The sequence below is a fragment of the Carassius auratus genome, chromosome 15, assembly GCF_003368295.1.
Source record: "Carassius auratus strain Wakin chromosome 15, ASM336829v1, whole genome shotgun sequence".
NCBI lineage: Eukaryota > Metazoa > Chordata > Actinopteri > Cypriniformes > Cyprinidae > Carassius > Carassius auratus.
Genome location: NC_039257.1, coordinates 23,045,145 through 23,065,598, shown reverse-complemented (window position 1 = coordinate 23,065,598; position 20,454 = coordinate 23,045,145). Strand labels below are relative to the sequence as shown.

Sequence of the window (20,454 nt, the reverse complement as noted above, 5' to 3'; positions counted from 1 at the left end):
TGCAGACCATTAAATAAATTTAGCCTTGAAAACGAGTTAGAAACGTGTAATTTGGTTAATAACTGTATTGCTGATAACGTTAGTGTTATTAGCTAAAAACTGTTGTTTTACAAAAAAAAACTCGATGGCTCAGAAAACCTTTTTTTTATTTAAAATGTATTTATTTATTTAAAAAATAACACTTTTAACGTTGTAAATGCATTTACTGTCATTTTTGATGAATAGGCTACATATTTTATTAGTATAATTAAAGTTCATAATTTCAAAGCCCCATTTTTTTTTTTATTATTATTATTATTATTATTATTATTATTTTTGACAAAACATATAAAGATACAGAAGAGTACAGAAACCTGGATAATCCATCTTGGATACACACACACACACACACATACACACACACACAAATGTAATGTTTAATTTTTCAATTTAATTATTCCATTATTAATTATTCTTATGTTACTTATTCTATGTCCTTTTAGAAACTAATTTGTATCATCCACTGATAAGTGAACTTAAAAAACATTATTATTATTATTCATGATTGCATAGAATCCACTATTGACTAATACTGATCAAGAAATCACCACTTTGCCAGATTTTTTTTGTGCATTGTAGCTATACAGTGGTTCTGTTTTTGCACTCAGATTCTTGCTCAACTTTTATTCAAATTTATGGACAAATACTCTTATACATACTTTTTGATTTGTAGGGTCTTTACACCAATCTGTATATATTTAAATAAAATGTCTTATTCAGGAATGCATTTACCATATTCTCATATATATGTCTCTCTCCAGTGCTGCTGTTTTTGTAATAAACCTCCATCCTCCACTGTGTTCCAGGGTGGACCGCACACACAGCTTGTCAGCACTGCTCACCTTTCAGCAATTACACAAAACATATATGACTATTAATGCAAATGAATCAAATGAATTTATTTAATAATTAAAAGAGCTCAAATTAAAATGCAAGTTTATATTTTTTTTTGTCTCTTTGTATGCGTGCATTTATATTTATTTAAATATGTTACTAAGTTGAATATTAGGCAATTGATAATTGTCAGAATCATTTCTTAACGTGTTATGCCTGTCACCTGATTTGACTGCTGATTGGTGCAGTTTGCGATCTCTTACCCAGATTAAAACCTGCAAGGCACATTTTTTAATGAGCAAAAGCTGATCTGAAATGTAAAAATCTACTGCGCGCTCTCATTCACGCGGCTCGCGCTGCACAGGACGTCACGGTCGTGCACGCGCCGGACTCTCTTGATGGAATTCTCGTTTATTTGTGGATAGAGCGTTGTATTGTGTTTCTTTCTTAAGTTGAGCACGATGGGTATGGAGGTGAATGGTTAATCAATGGACTGTAAAAAGAGAAACTAATTGACCTTTCAAGTGCCCAAGGAAAACAACCCTGACAGAGAAATGGTGAGGAAATGGCATTTTTATTTATCTACATGTTCTGTATGCTCTTTATTTAACTTTATTGCATTTTTATTGGTGTGTAGCTATACAGCTGGGTGCATAAATAGCTTAACTACACTTCCTAACAATATACAATGCATGGGCTAATTCAATATGGAGAAAACACCTGAAATAAAATGTGCAGCACCTGGAGGATTTTCGGTTTTCTGTTTATTTTTTGTCAATTCAGTTATTATTTATGCGAAAAAGCATAGTCAGGATTGTAAAGAACAAGCAAAATGCACTTTTCATGATCCAAGTGTTTTTTGTTTTGTTTTGTTAGCTTTTTTGTGCAATATCTATGCAAACATATGCACTCAACTGTATAAAACATACTAATGATTAAAAAAAATGAAAAATATTAATTGTTGTATACCATTGCCTGAATATGACCTGAATATGAGTTATGAAAGACACATTTTTTTGAATTGAATGTTTGAAACCAACATACAAATCCACTTCAAAAAACTAAACCTTTGGACTTCAAAACTGAAACATAGCCCTTCTGAACTAGCATGGGTCTTATAAAATATAATTGCAAATGTTAATTGAATTTTCAGTATTGGCCACTGACCATCAAATGTCTAAATGCGTTTCCCTCTAATGTCCAGTATGGATTCATCAACACATGTCTGAAGTCTCTAGTGATCGACAGATTTGGAGAAGAGATGTGGGACAAACTCAGGTGAGTGTCCATAACACTGAATTATTTGATAATTTTTCACAGATTTTTCAAGAGATTGTTTAATGTCTGTGAAATGCCTTATAAAATCAGATTTGATGGGATTTTCACAGGGACTCAGCAAGGGTTCAAGACACTTTCATGACTTATGAAGTGTACGCAGATAACATCACCATGCAGTTAGTGAGCGAGGCCTGCAGGATGCTCGGTAAAGCATTTCACTTCTTAAGACTTGGGTTGATTTGTAGAGCAGCCAGTATTTATTAAAAGTGCATTGGTTGTTAATTGATGTACAATTTTCTTTGTTTATCCAAAGACCTTGAGCAAAGTGTGGTGCTGGGGCAGTTTGGAGAATATTTTTTTGAGTTCTGCAAAAGGGCTGGATATGATCATATGCTGCGCACTCTTGGAGGAAATCTGTTTGAGTTTATGGAGAATCTGGACGCGCTGCACGGCTTTCTCTCGCTTTCCTACAAGGTCGAGTGAGCAGGACATTAGTATTCTCATAAACACCTTGAGGAGAATTTCGATCAAAGACACTGCTTCATAATTTATTTGTCAATCCAGAATGAATAGCCACTTTTGATGTCCCAAATAAGACCTTTTTTTCCCTTAATAATTCTTTTCCTGAATTTGTGATTCATTCAATCATTCATTCATTCAGAGTCATGCATTCAGAATTTCTTATAAATATTTATTCTTGTGTTTATTATCTTGTGAGAAGAGCTACAAACAATCTAGAGTGATCCATTGTATGTGCAAAATGTCTATAGTAAATCTCTGTTGCCTTTATTTTATTTTAGGAAATGAATGCACCATCATTCCGTGTAGAAAAAAACAATGATGGGTCTTTGCTGTTACACTACTACTCAGACCGACGCGGTCTTTGTCATATCGTCCCTGGTAAACAATTACTGATATCTGTCTATCTACAAACCAGATTCCAAAAAAGTTGGGACACTGTACAAATTGTGAATAAAAACAGAATGCAATGATGTGGAAGTTTCAAATTTCATTTTTCTATTCAGAATTTAGCATAGATGACATATCAAATGTTTAAACTGGGAAAATCTATAATTTTAAGCGAAGAATAAGTTGATTTTAAATTTCATGTCATCAACACATCTCAGAAAAGTTGGGACATGGGCATGTTTAGCACTGTGTGGCATCCCCTCTTCTTTTTATAACAGTCTGCAAATGTCTGGGGACTGAGGAGACAAGTTGCTCAAGTTTAGGAATAGGAATGTTGTCCCATTCTTGTCTAATACAGGCTTCTAGTTGCTTAATTGTCTTAGGTCTTCTTTGTCACATCTTCCTCTTTATGATGCAACAAATGTTTTCTATGGGTGAAAGATCTGGACTGCAGGCTGGCCATTTCAGTACCCGGATCCTTCTTCTACACAGCCATGATGTTGTAATTGATGCAGTATGTGGTCTGGCATTGTCTTGTTGGAAAATGCAAGGTCTTCCCTTAAAGAGACGACGTCTGGATTGGAGCATATGTTGTTCTAGAACTTCGATATACCTTTAAGCATTGATGGTGCCTTTCCAGATGTGTAAGCTGCCCATGCCAGACGCACTCATGCAACCCCATACCATCAGAGATACAGGCTTCTGAACTGAGCGCTGATTTAGATTAGATTAGATTCAACTTTATTGTCACTGCACATGTAGGTACAAGGCAACGAAACGCAGTTAGCATCTAACCAGAAGTGCAATAAGCAGTAAGTACAGAATAAAGCTCTATAATATGTACAATAACTATACAGGTAAGTATTATGGACATAATTTACAGATATTAAATACTATAAGCACGATATACAGATAGGTTTACTATGAACATACTATACAGATGGGCTATGTAAAAGTGTATGTACACTATAGGCAGAACTATGAACATAATGTACAGTATTGCAATGGACAGTACAGTGCATAGAAAATATTTCAGTGTGCAAATGGATTATACAGTGTTCCTGGATGAACAGGCAGTAGTGTAAGTAATAACAAGTTACTGTTTTTTGCTTGTTGTGAATAAATAAATCAGAGTGTTGAAGAGGGGGAGGAGTCTATGTGTGGTGTGGGGGGTGTTGAGGGGTGTCAGAGGGCAGAATCAAAAGCTGTTCCTGAATCTTGTGGTCCTTGTCCCGAGGCTCCTGAAACGCCTCCCAGAGGGGAGGAGGTTAAACAGTCCATGGTCAGGGTGAGAGGAGTCCTTGAGAATGCTGCGAGCTCGACGTAGACAGCGTTTCCTCTGGATGTCCTCAAGAGCAGGAAGTGGTGTCCCTGTGATTCGTTGGGCAGTTTTCACCACCCTCTGCAGTGCCTTGCGGTCAGCCACTGAGCAGTTCCCATACCAGACTGTGATGCAACTGGTCAGGATGCTCTCGATCGCACACCGGTAGAAGTTCACCAGGATGGATGAAGACAGCTGGTTCTTCTTCAGTGTCCTGAGGAAGAAAAGGTGCTGGTGAGCCTTCTTGACCAGGCTGGAGGTGTTTGTGGCCCAGGACAGTTCCTCCGAGATGGTGGTTCCCAGGAACTTGAAGCTGGAGACACGTTCAACAACCATCCCGTTAATGTGGATGGGGTCATGAGTGTTTCCTTTCTTCTTCCTGAAGTCCACAATGAGCTCCTTGGTCTTATTTGTGTTAAGGAGCAGGTTATTGTCAGCGCACCATGTGGCCAGGTGCTGTATCTCTTCCCTGTAGGCAGTCTCATCGTTGTCACTGATGAGGCCAATCACCGTGGTGTCATCTGCAAACTTAATGATGGAGTTGGATCCATGCACAGGCTTGCAGTCGTGGGTGTAAAGGGAGTAGAGGAATGGGCTCAGCACACAGCCCTGTGGTACGCCAGTGTTAAGTGTGATGGTGGTGGAGTGGGCGTGGCCTGACCTAACATGCTGAGGCCTGTTGGTCAGAAAGTCCATAATCCAGTTGCAGAGGGAGTTGTTAATGTCCAGGTCTCCAAATTTTGTGGTCAGCTTGGAGGGAATGACGGTGTTAAATGCTGAACTGAACATACGTGTTGTTATGGTCCAGGTGTGTGAGTGCAGAGTGCAGCACTGTGCATACTGCATCCTCTGTGCTCCCATTTCTGCGGTAGGCAAATTGGTGTGGGTCCAGTGTGGGTGGGAGGCAGTCTTTGAGGTGTGCTAGGACCAGTCGCTCGAAGCACATCATAATGATGGGTGTGAGTGCTATGGGGCGATAGTCATTGAGGCACGTTGGGGAGGAGTGTTTCGGTACTGGCACAATGGATGTGGACTTAAAACATGTTGGCACAGTTGCTTGGGTGAGGGACAGGTTGAAAATGTCTGTGAAGACCCCCGCAAGCTGCTCTGCACATGCCCTAAGCACACACCCAGGAATGCCATCAGGGCCAGCAGCCTTGTGTGCGTTGATCCGGCTCAGTCAGTACAGTGTGGACATCTGTGGAGGTGAGTTTGGTGGTTTGCTGAGGCTGAGATTTTGGTGGCCGTCTCCTTGCTGTCGCTGTTGAAGCGAGCATAAAAGTAATTTAGCTCGTTAAGGAAGGAGATGTCCGTGACCATTGGTGTGGAGTTGCTTGACTTGTAGTCACTGATGATCTGGATGCCTTGCCACATGCGTCGGGGGTCAGAGTTGGAAAAGTGTTCCTCTACCTTTAGCTTATAGCAGTACTTGGCCTTTTTGATGCCCATTTTCAGGTTAGCCCTGGATTTACTGTAGGCCTGAGCGTCGTCTGAACTGAAGGCAGAGTTGCGGGCTTTCAGCAGAAGTCAAACCTCCTTGTTCATCCATGGCTTCTGATAAGGGTGTTATCTGTTTTTCTGTTGTTACACTGTCATTGGTGGAGTTGATGTGATCCAGTACAGAGGAGGTGTAGATATCAATGTCCGTGTGAGAGCCACAGGCAGCCTATGAAGCAAACATACTCCAGTCATTGTGTTGAAACCTGTCTTGAAGTAAAGAGTCTGCTCCAGTTGGCCACACTTTGATGGTCCTCACTGATGGCTTTACACGGTTGAATACTTAGGGGTGAGAAACAAAGAAAGGTGATCAGACTGTCCGAGGTGGGGGAGGGGGCTCGCGATGTAAGCTCCATTAATGTTTGCATAAACATGACCCAAAGTTTTGTCTCCTCTGGTGTGGCAGGAAACATGCTGGTGAAATTTGGGGAGTACTGTTTTTAATTTGCAGTGATTAAAATCACCCGCGACAATAAAAGCAGCCTCCGGGTGAGCAGTCTGTTGGTTACTAATGGCTGCATGAAGTTCGTTCAAAGCAAGTTTGGCATTCCGGTGGAATATAGACTGCGGTTATTATGGTGGAAGTGAACTCCCGTGGCAGATAAAAAGGTCTACATTTAACCATGAGAAACTCTAGGTTAGCTGAGCAGTGTCTGCCAACAATGACAGTGTTCCTACACTAAGCTTTGTTGACATAAATGCACAATCCACCACCTCTTGTCTTGCCGGAGTCATCTGCCGTTCTATCTGCCCGGAGCGTGTAGCGTCCGGCTAGCTCAATAGCATTGTTGGGTACGTCACTGTGTAGCCATGTTTCTGTGAAATCCATGACATTGCAGTCCAGAAGTCTCTTACTGTGGGTGATGCGGAGTCGTAACTCATCCATTTTGTTCACCAGTGACCGCACATTAGCGAGGAAAATGCTGGGTAAAGAGAGCCGGAGCGGTGTTAGCTTTAGCTTGACTCTTAGACCTCCGCGCTTCCCCGGCCTTTGTTTTGCGATCTCGACGCCGCCTGCGAGCACTTCCGCCCGGCCGGGTAGAGTGCGTAGCCTCGGGTGTTCTAGCGATCTCAGGGATGAGTCGAAGATTGGTGATAAAACTGCTGGTAAAGTCCTCACCGATATCCAAAAGCTCCTGTCAGGTGTATGATGTTAAAGCAAAGCTGTTCAGTACGAACAGACCCGAGATGAGCAGGAATAATACTGCAAAATTGCAAAAACTGGAGAGACGCTGAGCCTCGCGATGTGTTCGCGCCGCCATCTTGGTCTTGGTCTGATAACAACTTACTGTATTTTTTGGACTGTAAGTCGCACCTGAGTATGAGTCGCATCAGTCCAAAAATACGTCATGATAAGGAAAAAAACATATATAAGTCGCACTGGACTATAAGTCGCCTTTATTTAGAACCAAGAGAAAACATTACCGTCTACAGCCGCGGGAGGGCGCTCTATGTCTTCTATGCTGCTCTGTGCTCCTGTAGTCTACACTGAAGACATAGAGCGCCCTCTCGCGTCTGGAGACGGTAATGTTTTCTATTGGTTCATTTCTTTTGGTTCATTTCTCTTGGTTCATGTCAAATTAATTTTGATAAATAAGTCTCACCTGACTATAAGTCGCAGGACCACCCAAACTATGAAAAAAAGGGCGACTTATAGTCCAGAAAATATGGTAGGTTGTCCTTGTCCTCTTTAGTCCATGTGAAAAGGTGTCCCAGTTTTCCAAAATGAAATTCAAATTTTGATTTGTCTGACCACAGAACAGTTTTCCACTTTGCCACAGTCCATTTTAAATGAGCCTTTGCCCAGAGAAAACACCTGCACTTTTGGATCATGTTTAGATATGGCTTCTTTTCTGACCTATAGAGTTTTGGCTGGCAATGGCGAATGGCACGGTGGATTGTGTTCATCCAGAATGGTTTTTCATCCTTGACCCTTATACGCAGAGATTGTTCCAGATTCTCTGAATCTTTCAATGATAATATGCACTGTAGATGATGATAACTTCAAACTCTTTGCAGTTTTTCTCTGAGAAACTCCTTTCTGATATTGCTCCACTATTTGACTGCAATATTGGGGGAACTGGTGATCCTCTGCCCATTTTGACTTCTGAGAGACACTGGCACTCTGAGAGGCTCTTTTTATACCCAATTATGTTGCCAATTAACCTATTAAGTTGCAAATTGTTCCTCCAGCTGTTCCATATGTGTACATTTAACTTTTCCGGCCTCTTACCTGTCCCAACTTTTTTGGAATGTGTAGCTCTCATGAAATCCAAAATGAGCCAATATTTGGCATGCCATTTCAAAATGTCTCACTTTCAACATTTGATATGTTATTTATATTCTATCTATTAAACCATATATACAGTGGTGGCCAAAATTATTGAGTCTGTCTCAGTTTGTTCATGTCATTCCAGACAGACTGGATGATGATCAGATCAGATCAGATAGAAAAGATAGACATAACTAACTTAAAATCATTTGTAGCTGGTGATAATACCAGTGTTCTGATGATTTTGGCCACCACTGTATATAATAAATAATCAGGAAGTAATTCGATTTCCTGGATGACTGATTTCTAATGCTGTAGGTATCATCGGAGCTGTAGCCAAAGACTTCTTTAACAGCAAGATAAAGATGGAAATTGTGAACCAGATCGAGGAAGTTGAGAGCATGGGAAAAAAAGAGCATGTTGTTTTCCTCATCACCCAAAGCCCAGCGTTCTTAGACAAAGTATGCACTGACAATTCTTTTAAAGTATATATTTAAGTATTTGTATCCTCATGCTTCAATGATTTCACAGTTATTTACAACCTTCTACAGTATGTACAGTACTGTTGAGAATTAGTTATTTATAGAAAAATACACCTTTGTTGTCTTTTCCAGGACTTTCCAGAAAGGTCCCTGCAGACGAAATCTCTAAATCATGTAGAAAAAAATGACACAGTCAGAAACTTGGAGTATCCACAAAAGGGTAAAGATGGTTTACAATTTTTATTTATTATTTGAATTCTACAGTACAAGATAACTCTTAACTGAGCAGTCAGTAATGCTACATTATTTTTTCATTTATTTTTCAGTTTTCTGATGTGGTCTGACATGTTATCAGCAATATTCAATTTTCTTTGTAACAAATATATAAGTAAATGTAGTTTAATATTTTGTATTTCTAGGTGTATGTATTTGGGATTAATTTTGTTTTATTTGTTGAACCTCAGGTATAACTTTAAGGGCATTTGAGCCTGTGTATCCAGATAACCTGTGCATCGATCTGAAGACATTTTGCAATGCCTTTCCTTTCCACATTGTGTTTGATGAAGAAGTAAGGGCTGATTGAGGACATTGTTTCTTTAAAATCTGAAGTCATTACATTTATTGCATATTTAAATATGGGACATTGCCAGCTGATCAGTGACAGAGGTGTTGATAATATGAGTGTGGATTAACCCCTCTGCTTTCACATAGTTTGAAAGCATTGTATTAAAAAATGTCTGCGTTCTGAGCACTAAATAGTTGGAACATTGTTATATCATTGCTCTTTTGTTCTTTTACTCAATGCATCTATTCAGCTCCAGGTCAGACAGGCAGGGGTAACTGTTCAGAGAATCGTGCCAGGGTTACAGAGCAGGTGCAGCCAGCTGGATCAGTATTTCAACATCCAGCATCCACAGGTGACTTTCAACATCTGCAGCATCCGCAAGTTCATTAATAGCCATTTTGTTTTGCGGACACGAAGAGACAGAATGCCTATGGCTTGGAGAGAGAGACCCATGCTAGAACTGAGAGGTGAGAATTCTATAAAAGGTGAAGACTTGATGTATGTGTCACACGTTGGTTTCCGTTTGTTCCCATCTGTCTTTGTTTTGGTTCATTTCCTGTTCTCTTCCTTAGTTAATTATCATTCATTGGTTTCCACCTGTATTTGTTAATCATCTTGTTCACTTTTTTTTGTTCTCTTTCTTTAAAAGGCTTCAGTTTTATTCAGTTTTTGTACTGGATTGATATTCATTTTGAATGTTTAATGTTGTTTATGGTTATTAAAAGATTCTTTACTCCTACTCCTTCTTCATGTGTTTCACTAAAACCACGTACCACATGACAGTATCATCACGTATGTCTTTCATTACTCTTGAACGTTTTAAATTTAGCAGTTTTGAAAAGAACTATGAAATGAACCAGCTGATTCATTCATAAATGAAGGAAGTGACCACTGTATTTATGAAACAGTCATTGAATGATTTGATGAAAAACTGTGGGTTGTTGTGAGATGCAACTTCTTCCTTGTTTGGAATTGATTTTTATTAGCAAAATAGATAAAAAAAACAGTCAGAATTGAGAATATAAAATAAGTAATTTTATATAGTTAAAGGGTTAGTTCGCCCAAAAATGAAAATTATGTCATTAATAACTCACCCTTATGCTGTTCCAAACATGTAAGACCTCCTTTTATCTTCGGAACACAGTTTAAGATATTTTAGATTTAGTCCGAGAGCTCTCAGTCCCTCCATTGAAGCTGTGTGTACGGTCTACTGTCCATGTCCATAAAGGTAAGAAAAACATCATCAAAGTAGTCCATGTGACATCCGAGGGTCAGTGGGAATTTTTGGAAGCATCGAAAATACATTTTGGTCCAAAAATAGCAAAAACGACGACTTTATTCAGCATTGTCTTCTCTTCCGTGTCTGTGTGAGAGAGAGTTCAAATCAAAGCAGTCTGGATATCCGGTTCGCGAACGAATCATTCAGTTCACCAAATCGAACTGAATCGTTTTAAACGGTTCACATCTCTAATACGCATTAATCCACAAATGTCTTAAGCTGTTAGCTTTTTTAATGTTGCTGACACTCCCTCTGAGTTCACACAAACCAATATCCCGTCCTCCCCGTCTCAAGCTCCGGCTCCACCACTACCTGCTCCGCTGACTATGGTCGGCCCCCAGAGTCATCAGCCCTTCCTCCTACCATGGCTCTTCCCTCCATCTCTACCCTGGATTCTGTTTGTTGTCGTCCTCATCCAGTATGGCATATCTGCCATATCCAGTCCAGTCTACTACGTTCCTTCATGTGCATCCTGCCTGTCCATCTTGTGTTTGCCCTTATTAAAGACTGTTTGCATTGCACATCCACTTCCTTGTGTGTTTCATTCCACCGTAGCATGACCGAAATGGAGGGCTATTGCCTGATTGACTTGTTAATTTTGGTTGCTGTGGCAAGGAATCTTAAAGAGAGGCAGAAATTCTTAAGCTATCACAGAATTAGAACTTAAATACAACTGTCAAGCACTTACTTAATTGAGAATTGATTCCACTCTGACTAAATTTGAATAAATTGTCATTGTGTTCACCTCACATATTTTTGTACCTATAGGGAATATCAAATAAGCTTTTTCATACTTCCTTCTCCCAGGACAAATGTTATGGATGCCTCCATTGCGTTCCATGCTGTACCTAGCATCACCATTACTTCGCAGCTTGCAGGAGCTGGAGGAGCACGGCATGCACCTCTCTGATATTGCTCCACATGATGCTACACGTGACCTAATCCTGCTCAACCAGCAGCGACTGGCAGAGATTGAGCTCTCCAACCAGCTAGAACGAAAAAAGGAAGAGCTTCATCAGCTCTCAAAACACCTCGAAGAGGAAAAGCAGAAGACGGATAATCTATTGTATGCCATGTTGCCCAAACATGTGGCCAACCAGCTGAAAGAGGGCAAGAGAGTAGAGGCAGGTGAATCAAATAGAAAGATGGATGGTTAGGAGAGCAGACAATGCAAAACATATGGTTTCTGTGAGACAACAAGTGTGCCTTATAGAGTAAAGCTCAACTCTGTCCCTCAAGGTCCACTTTCCTGCACAGTTTAGCTCCAACCATAATCATACACACCTGAACAAACTAATCAAGGTCTTCATGATCACTAGAAAGTAGCAGGTAAGTTAGTTTGATTAAAGGAGCTATGTGGAGGTTTTTACTTAAAAAAATCTTGAAGATAGAGTTTTCATTTGTACACGTATGAGCCACCCATGATGTAAAAAAAGAACGACACCTAGACTGTCCACCACAGTTGCCTCTATCAGCCTGTAGGTTGATGTGGTCGTGCTCGTACGAGTGTTCGCACTGAGAACGAGCATCCTTTTAAATTCTTAGGACTAAAGTATCCTTCAGCTGTTCACATTCACTACACTCCGATTTAGTTGTGTATGTGTGGATGATGTGCATACAACAATTCATAAACAAGGTTTGGAATGTTAAGAAGAGTTCACTAGGTACTGTGCAAAATGTTAAGTGTGGTTTGGCGGTCGAAGTCATTATGTCCCTCACTGGTTGCCATAGAAACATGACGCGCTTAAAACTACAAATGCATACTAGCTGTATCAACCTAAAACATGCATTTTAACACAATTTGAGTGTCATAGAAAACATATGAGTGTGTCAAGTCTGCAAGCTTTATTACCGTGCATGAACTTGCATTAACTCTGAGTATGCTCTACTTCTAATGGCAGACAGAGAGAGAGAGATCGCTTTTTTTTTTTGGCTCACACTTTTCTTTTCCTAATTTTACAAGCATTGTCTGATCACGGCCGGGTGTTCTCCGAGTCCGATGACTCCGATCACACGGGTATTACACACAATGTTGAACAGACCCGGGACCTGAAGTAAATAGATTTGGACCTGACCCGGACCCGGTCCCGGACCCGGCTGATCATTTAAAATATAGCCTCGAACCCGTACGGGTCCCGGGTCGGGTCGACGGGTCTTGGGTGCACTGTGAAGACCTCTAATCAGGAGTGTTAAATGAGGGGGACATACAGCATATGCAGTGGTTGGGGGTCCCCTGAGATTTGAGAAGCACTGCTCTAAGGCATCTTTGGCTCAGGGTTCAGTCCAAGGTTCTGAAGCTTTTTGCGAATTTGTGACAAGATAATAGCGTTGTAACCAGAGATGTAATCTACAAACAGCATCTGCATGTAGTTCTCTTTCCTCTGATCAAGCTGGGAAAGGGAAACGTGTAAGGTGTGGTTAATAGTGTCATCTGTGGACCTGTTGGATCAGTATGCAAACTGTAATGGGTCCAGGCAGCTGGTAAGGGAGGAGCAGATTTTGCTCTATTCAGTTTTTTTCAAAGTGCTTCACTTTAAAAGTAAGTGCTACATGACAACAGAGTCCAAATAGAAAGGACAGGGGTTTTGGGGACAAGAATCATGAGGGATTATTTAAAACATGGGAACAACACATCCGTTGAGGAAGAGGGTAAAAATTGTTGTAAAAAGTTGTTGTCTTTTTTGTAATAAAAAGTCCCACATAATTCATAAAGTCACAATAAACTGTTTATTACTTTTCATTAATCAAATAGACCCAAAGATAGACAGATCTTGGAATAATAACTTAATAAATTTTTCCATACCAAGGATTACTTTTTAATGTTACATTGATTTTCTTTCAGGTGAGTTTGAAGAATGCACCGTTCTCTTCAGCGATGTGGTGACCTTCACCACCATCTGCTCTGAGTGTGAACCCATCCAGATTGTTTCCATGCTCAATTCCATGTATCTGAAGTTTGACCGTCTTACCACTGTACACAATATTTACAAGGTGAGCATTAGTTTTGCAGATTCTTCTTAAATGTAAGACTTGATTTTTATTGTGTAGCATCATGTGTTCTGCAGGTTGAAACAATTGGAGATGCTTACATGGTTGTCGGTGGCGTTCCCATCCCAATGTCAAGTCACACTGAGCGTGTGGCCAACTTTGCCTTGGGCATGATCATATCTGCAAAAGAGGTCACTAACCCTGTGACTGGTGGCCCTATTCAGGTGATTGAGGGCTATCTTTGATTAATACTTCAGCTTTAAGATCATTCTTTTAGCCTGTAACCTCAAACTGTCATGCTTTCCTGTAATTGACATTACATCCCCAGTTGTTTTGGGGATTTAGAAAAGAGTTTTGTGTCCCAGATTCGAGTGGGCTTGCACAGCGGACCAGTCTTGGCAGGGGTGGTTGGTGAGAAGATGCCTCGGTATTGTTTGTTTGGAGACACAGTTAATACAGCCTCCCGAATGGAGAGTCATGGATTGCCTGACAAAATCCACCTCAGTCCCCGTGTTTATCAGTGAGAAGCACAAAAATATGTCCTCTGTCTTAGTAACTTCAAATAATCTCTGTTTGGACCTGTAAAGATGCAGTATATATAAACATTAAAATAGACTGATAGATGACTTTAGATGAGAATCTTGACTTTAATCTCTTTCCCGATTTCTTCTTACCAGTGCTCTAAGAAATAAAGGCTATCAGATGGAGGAACGTGGAGAGATAGAGGTAAAAGGTAAAGGAAGAATGCGCACCTACTTCCTGCAGAGGAACCTTAAAGTCACAGAGAGTGAGATCATGGGGCTTTTGGCGCCCAACGCTGACTCAGACAGGATGATGAATCATTCTACACAAGCGTCACAGCTACTTCACTATAGACCAGAATTAAAAGGTCTGTTGAATGTCTCTTAATTATTTGTTTACCAGTCATAAGCGACAATATATGACCAGTCACGGAAATTAGGGACACAAGTAGGTTTGGTGCATTTTGAGTTATTCACAAATTCTGAAAGTGTAGTCTCCAAGCTTTGCAACGATGTGTAACACGTGGAAATTTTGTATTACTTGGAGAAGTTGTGGTCATTTGAAGGTAGTTACTCACAAAAGCTCAAAAGTAAGAAAATGGCCTCTAAAAGATTGTGCAGGTCTCACCTGTTCTCACTGGGAGTGACAATAGAGCTCATTTACATCTCATTAAGATAAGCCATACCCCCTGTAAAGGTCCCCCCTGTAAAGTTGCATGTTTGCATAGCAACGACTGACGAAATTGGAAAAATCGGACTGCACACTATTAATAATAAAGGATAATGTGCATTGTAATGTCAGTAATTTATCTTTTTTGACTTTTTATAAAAATGATTTAGAAGCTGAAATATGTGAGTTTTATCTTTTTATAAAACCTTTTTTGTCAAAACTCTATTTGAACTTGTGCATTGTAGATAAAGTTGCATACAACTGAAGAATATTTGGTACATCCTATTCTGTATTCTAAAATTATCTGATATTAACTTTTGCATTGATTTTATTGAAAAGAGCTTAGGCTCATGTAACCAGTCATTTAAAGTGTGTCTGTGAAACGCTGAGGTACCGTAGTAGTTTTGAGCACGTGTGAAAATCATGGCAATGTACAACAAGAAATTACCTCATGCAGGAAACACTTAACATAACACGTAAATGCAAGTAGCTAACGTAAGGTCTAAACATGGACTAAACATGAAACGTGTATGTGTTTTTAAAATGAACACAAAACGACAAACTTTGATGTTTATTGACAGGGGCGTAGCACCAAATTTTGGGCTCTGGGTACAAACCATCTTGCTGGGCCCTCGTACCAAATACCATAATGATACCAATGGGTGGGATATTTTGAAGAAAGTCGGTGACCAAACGACTGATGGACCCCATTGAATTCCATAGTAGAAAAAAAAAATACTATGGAATTCAAAGGGGACCAGCAACTGTTCAATTAACATCTTTCTTTAAAATATCTTCTTTTGTGTTTAGCAGAAGAAAGGAAATCATACAGGTTTGGAACAACTTGAGGGAGACTAAATGATGTTTGCATGTCCTGCCACTCTTTTTCCACAGCTAAAGAATCCAGCTGTATGTTGTACATAATGTTTGGAGAAAGCTTCTGGCTACAGGACTGTCTCCCATGTAGTTCTCTTTTTTCCTCATATAGCATTTACAGTCAAAGTTACGGATTTTCCCCATTTCTCTGTCTTTATCCCCATCAAATGTTACTATCGATATAGCCTCTGATATCTTACGGTCCAACTCGTCGTACGCCAGTCCAATACATTCTCGTCTGCGATAATCTTAGCGGCGTCCATTTTCATTTCATTTTGATATCAGCTAGAGCCGGCCAGAGCGCTGCATAATAAGTAGCCACGCTTCCCTCGGAGGGCAGGGGCAATAACAAAAGAAACAAAAGTGGTTTATCCAGTATGGAAATACACAGACAATGACACGCCCCTACTGCATGCTCTGAAAAACAAGCCGATTTCAACCTCAAAATGTACGCTTTTAAATATACTAATACTGCTATCTTAAACACAAAGAGGCATCTTTGTGATCTCAACTAACATATTCTGCAAAAACACGAAAATCACAAATTTTGAAAAAAAAACTTCTTTCTCATTTTGCTCGAAAGTTGTGCTGCCGACTTGTGTCACTGGTTTTTCATGACGGGTCACATATATATATTGTTGACCCACTATACATTCTTAACCCTTGTGCATTGTTCACAAATTCACTGCCCTTTCGGTATGTTTGGGATAAAAACATCCACTCAATTAAACTGCTGTAAAAATGTATCAGCTATATATATATATATATTGCATAAATCTATTAATCAACCTCAATCCTCATCAAAACTAGCAAATGTAAAAAAAAAAAAAAAAAAAAATCCAAGATTTAACTCTTTAATTGCCAAGTTCATAAATGATGTCACTGATTTGGGAGAAAAAACAAACAACATGACTTATTTTCAATATAAAATAATTGTGGCTGGATATTTTATTTTTATTTTTTATACCTTTTATCACAGTCTTGAGCATGTCAAAGATTAGTAACAACACTGGCTTTGACGAGTTTTTAGTTTTTCTGCAGCATTAGATTTAAATTTTTTGTCCCTAATTTATTGTTTGTGGCTGTTTTTATATATAAAACGACATTTTTTGATTGCAAAGCCATGACACCATATAATCATGCATTCTTGATGGTTTGTAGTTTTCCCTGTTGGGAAGAGGAAAAATTTGTTATTTTTACAGTTGATGACTAGGTGGGAGAATTAACCCCTCAAGATAGGCCTGTGCAAAAAAAAAGCTTAGTTTCTGACTTGTATATGGAGCTATATGGAGTATAACAGCATATTATATTGTGTAAGAGGTGGTGTTGGCGCAGTGGATAAGACGCATGCCATTGGTGTGAGAGACCCGGGAGGCATCAATGTGTCCCTGAGCAAGACGAGGTGTGCGACCTCTGACATATATAGCAATTGTAAGTCGCTTTGGATAAAAGCGTCAGCTAAATGAATGTGTGTGTGTGTGTGTGTGTGTGTGTGTTATGCACCTACTTCCTTGGTGGTGACAAGTACAGACTAAAAAAAAGCAAAGTACGTGGATTTAAACACTTGCATGCCATCGTGCTGGTCATTTACTGATGAGAAGAGCAGCAAGCAACACGAGAAAGGGCTTGACTTGTACCAAAGTTTTAGAAATGATTATGCAGCTTGACCCCTCCAGCGTGCTGCAGCTTATTTGAAGTTGGTGTTGCAATTTGGTTCATAATAAATTAAGTTCGTAAATATTTTTTTATATTTCTATATGGTGTCATGGATTTGCAATCAAAAAATGTAATTATATTGGAAGTCAATGGGGCAAAAACAGCCACAAACAATAAATGAGGGAGAAAAAATAAAAATCTAATGCTGCACAAAAACAAACGATGCATCAAAGCCAATGTTGTTACTAATCTTTGACATGCCTAAGACTGTGATAAAAGGTAAAAAAAAATATCCAGTCCACAATCACTTTTTATATTGAAAATAAGTCATTTTGTGTGGGTCCCCCCCCTCCCAATCATTGACATCATTTATGAACTTGGTAATTAAAGAGTTAAAATCTTGGATTTTTTTTTTACATTTGGCAGTTTTGATCAGGACTGAGGTTGATTAATAGATTTATGCAAAAAAAATAAAATAGAAAAAAATATTTATCTGAGACATTTTTACAGCAGTTTCATTTAGTGGATGTTTTCATCCACGAACATAACAAAAGGGAAGTGAATTTGGCCACAGTGTACCATTAAGTTTTTGAAAAATTTCAAAATAAGATTTGTCACCAAAAATCATTCAATTTGCTAAAACAGAGCTGTGGCCAAAATAAGACTCAACTTTACCCCCTAGTTGACGAAAATGTCCCCAACAACGCATAAGGGTTAAAGTGTTAGTTCATCCAAAAATGAAAATAAGGATGTGTTTTATTCACCCCAGAGGTGTATTTGACTTCCTTTTTTCAGACCAATCCAGTAAGAGTTATATTAAAAATTGTCTTTGATCTTTCAATCTCTATTATTGCAGTCAGCAGGTGTTGCATTGCTTCAGTCCAAAAGAAGTGAAATAAAAAGAAAAAAAAGCGCCCATCCATTAAAAAAAGTCGCTATCACGGCTCCGGGGGGTGAAGAAAGGCCTCCTGTTGCGAATCAATGCATTTTTCTTAAAAAAATATGTTACACTATCTAACCCTTTAAGCCCAAAGTATACTTTCGTTTTTGTGCGAGGGTGCACACAGAATTTGTCACAAGACTATTTTGTGGGTATTGTACGTGCACCACCTGATTTTTTTAACTACGCATTCTTTGTATGCACAGACCACACATGCACATTGGCTTAGTTTTGCACTAATCAGTTGTTCTACAAGGTGGCAGCACTGGTCCAAGCTGTTTTATCAAAGTAAACACAGTACACAAGTGTAACAAAAACAAAATATACTTTGGGCTTTAATGAGGACAGAAATCCCATAATTTAGTGGGAGAACTTTATATGTTAGATAAACTATTTTATGTTGTATTAAATATATCTGATTATTTTATGTATTGGAACACATGACAGATCTGAAAACACTTACCCTTTTTGCCTCCAAAACATGGTTCCATTTCATAATGTTCATGAAACATACAGATGGTTGCTCTGAGCACAACAAATATCAGATGAAGTGAGTTGTACTGTTTATACACTTTTAACTTTAATATTTGGAATGTCCACTGTTTTACAGCAATCACCGCAGCTCATCTTTCTGGCATAGTGTCAGTGCATTTCCTTCAACACTAATATTATCCCATGCCTTCTGCAACTAAGGCCAAAGGCTTTTCTTTCAAAGTACAAAAGATCTTTCCAGTTTATTTTCCAACTCGCCACAAATTTGCTCGATGGGGTTGAGGTCCAGACTTTGTGGGGGCCAGCCCATCACTTTCAATGTTCCAGCAGATTGCTTTCATCAAAGGTAGTTCCAGGAATAGTTTGTTTTATGCTGTAATAGCCAATACGTACAACAAAACCAACTGGAACCTCTTAAATTCTGCCAAGTGCTTTAATAATTTTGGCCACCACTGTATATTATTATTTATAACAGTATTAACAGTAACTAGTTTGAATCACATCACTGTACATCAGGGTAACCTGCATTCAAGATTTGGTATCAGGGTTGCAAAGTTAAAGCGATAGTTCATCCAAAAATCAACTCACCCTTAAGTTGTTCCAAACCTGTTTGAATTTCTTTTCTCTGCTGAACACAAAATAAGATATTTGGAAAATATGTTGGTAAACAAACATTTGCTGGTCCCCACTGACTTCCATTGCATGAAAAAATCTGCAACTGCAATTGTTTGGTTACCTACATTCTTCAAAATATCTTTTTGTTTAAAATTTTGGGTGAATTGTCCCTTTAAAATAAAATAAACATAAAAAAGCACATAATATTTAGTTTAACCCCATTTCTGTCAAGTACCTGCTTTCACAGACCCTTTGTTGAGAAAAACAAGTGGCACATTTGTATGACCCGTTTTGTTACAAATATACAGTATGTTCTGTAAATGCTTTCTGTCAACATTTTTAGATTGACAGAATAATTTTAGATTCATTTTATTATTAAAAAATATTGCGTACATAAAACATAAATGATGTTATGATTTTCTATTTGTTATTGTCCTCTGTTTTCTTCCTCATCTATCTCTCCCTCAAAGCTACCCAGAGACTGCAGAAAGCAGACAGTTTTCCAATGGTACCAATGAAATATGGAGATAGTCCAACAGAGAGCAAACCTCCCACACGATTTACTGAACCTGAGCATAGCACTATAACAGGTATCACCATACAGTACAGTAGAAATAACACTATTTAATACAACGGTTTTAAAAAAAGTAAGTTTTATTGATAACAAAAGGGTGCACTGACATTGCTTTTTCACTTTGACTACTTTATTCGCTAATAGGTAAGCCACGAGATTCTGAGAGTTACGGGAGTCTTTACAGTGAGGACGAGCCCTCGGAGCTCACGAAGGACAACACACACAACAAGACAGAGAATAAGAAACCTTCAGCTGATAAACCCAGCAAACATGTTCACACTAGGTTCTGCTTGTTATTCTGACCCGTTTCTGGAGCCCAGATGTTTCCAATACTCTACAGAGTCTAATATAATGACATAAGCTGTTAATATGGAAAATGTATGTCAGAGACAAGTTCATGGTCATATACTAAATTATTATTGAAGTGTTTTCTACACCTCAAATAGTCTATGAGATAAATATTTCTGTTTTTAGGCTTTAGGTATGAATATTTTCTCTTTATTAATTTCACTAATAAGTGGCTTTGTTTTACCTTTGGGTTAAACAGAAGTGAAATCTAAAAGAGATGTAAACCCCTGAGCAATAATTGATTTCAGGAGTGTAATAAAGGAGCCTTTGGACTGTCACAGCTGATTTTTCCTTATCT

At 38.9% G+C, this 20,454-nt stretch overlaps 1 protein-coding gene across 1 annotated transcript; it reads left to right on the top strand.

Annotated features, from left to right (window-relative positions):
- Positions 1-342: 342 nt before the first annotated feature.
- LOC113115402 (guanylate cyclase soluble subunit beta-2-like) lies at positions 343-19,897 on the top strand. Its single transcript, XM_026282936.1, has 15 exons — positions 343-1,430; positions 2,078-2,151; positions 2,262-2,356; positions 2,465-2,625; positions 2,952-3,051; positions 8,469-8,611; positions 8,765-8,852; positions 9,097-9,200; positions 9,448-9,664; positions 11,284-11,604; positions 13,319-13,467; positions 13,542-13,688; positions 13,830-13,984; positions 14,142-14,353; positions 19,705-19,897. The coding sequence occupies exons 1-15, from the start codon at positions 1,428-1,430 to the stop codon at positions 19,860-19,862; spliced, it is 2,127 nt and encodes a 708-aa protein (XP_026138721.1). The 5' UTR covers positions 343-1,427; the 3' UTR covers positions 19,863-19,897.
- The last annotated feature ends 557 nt before the right edge of the window (positions 19,898-20,454 follow it).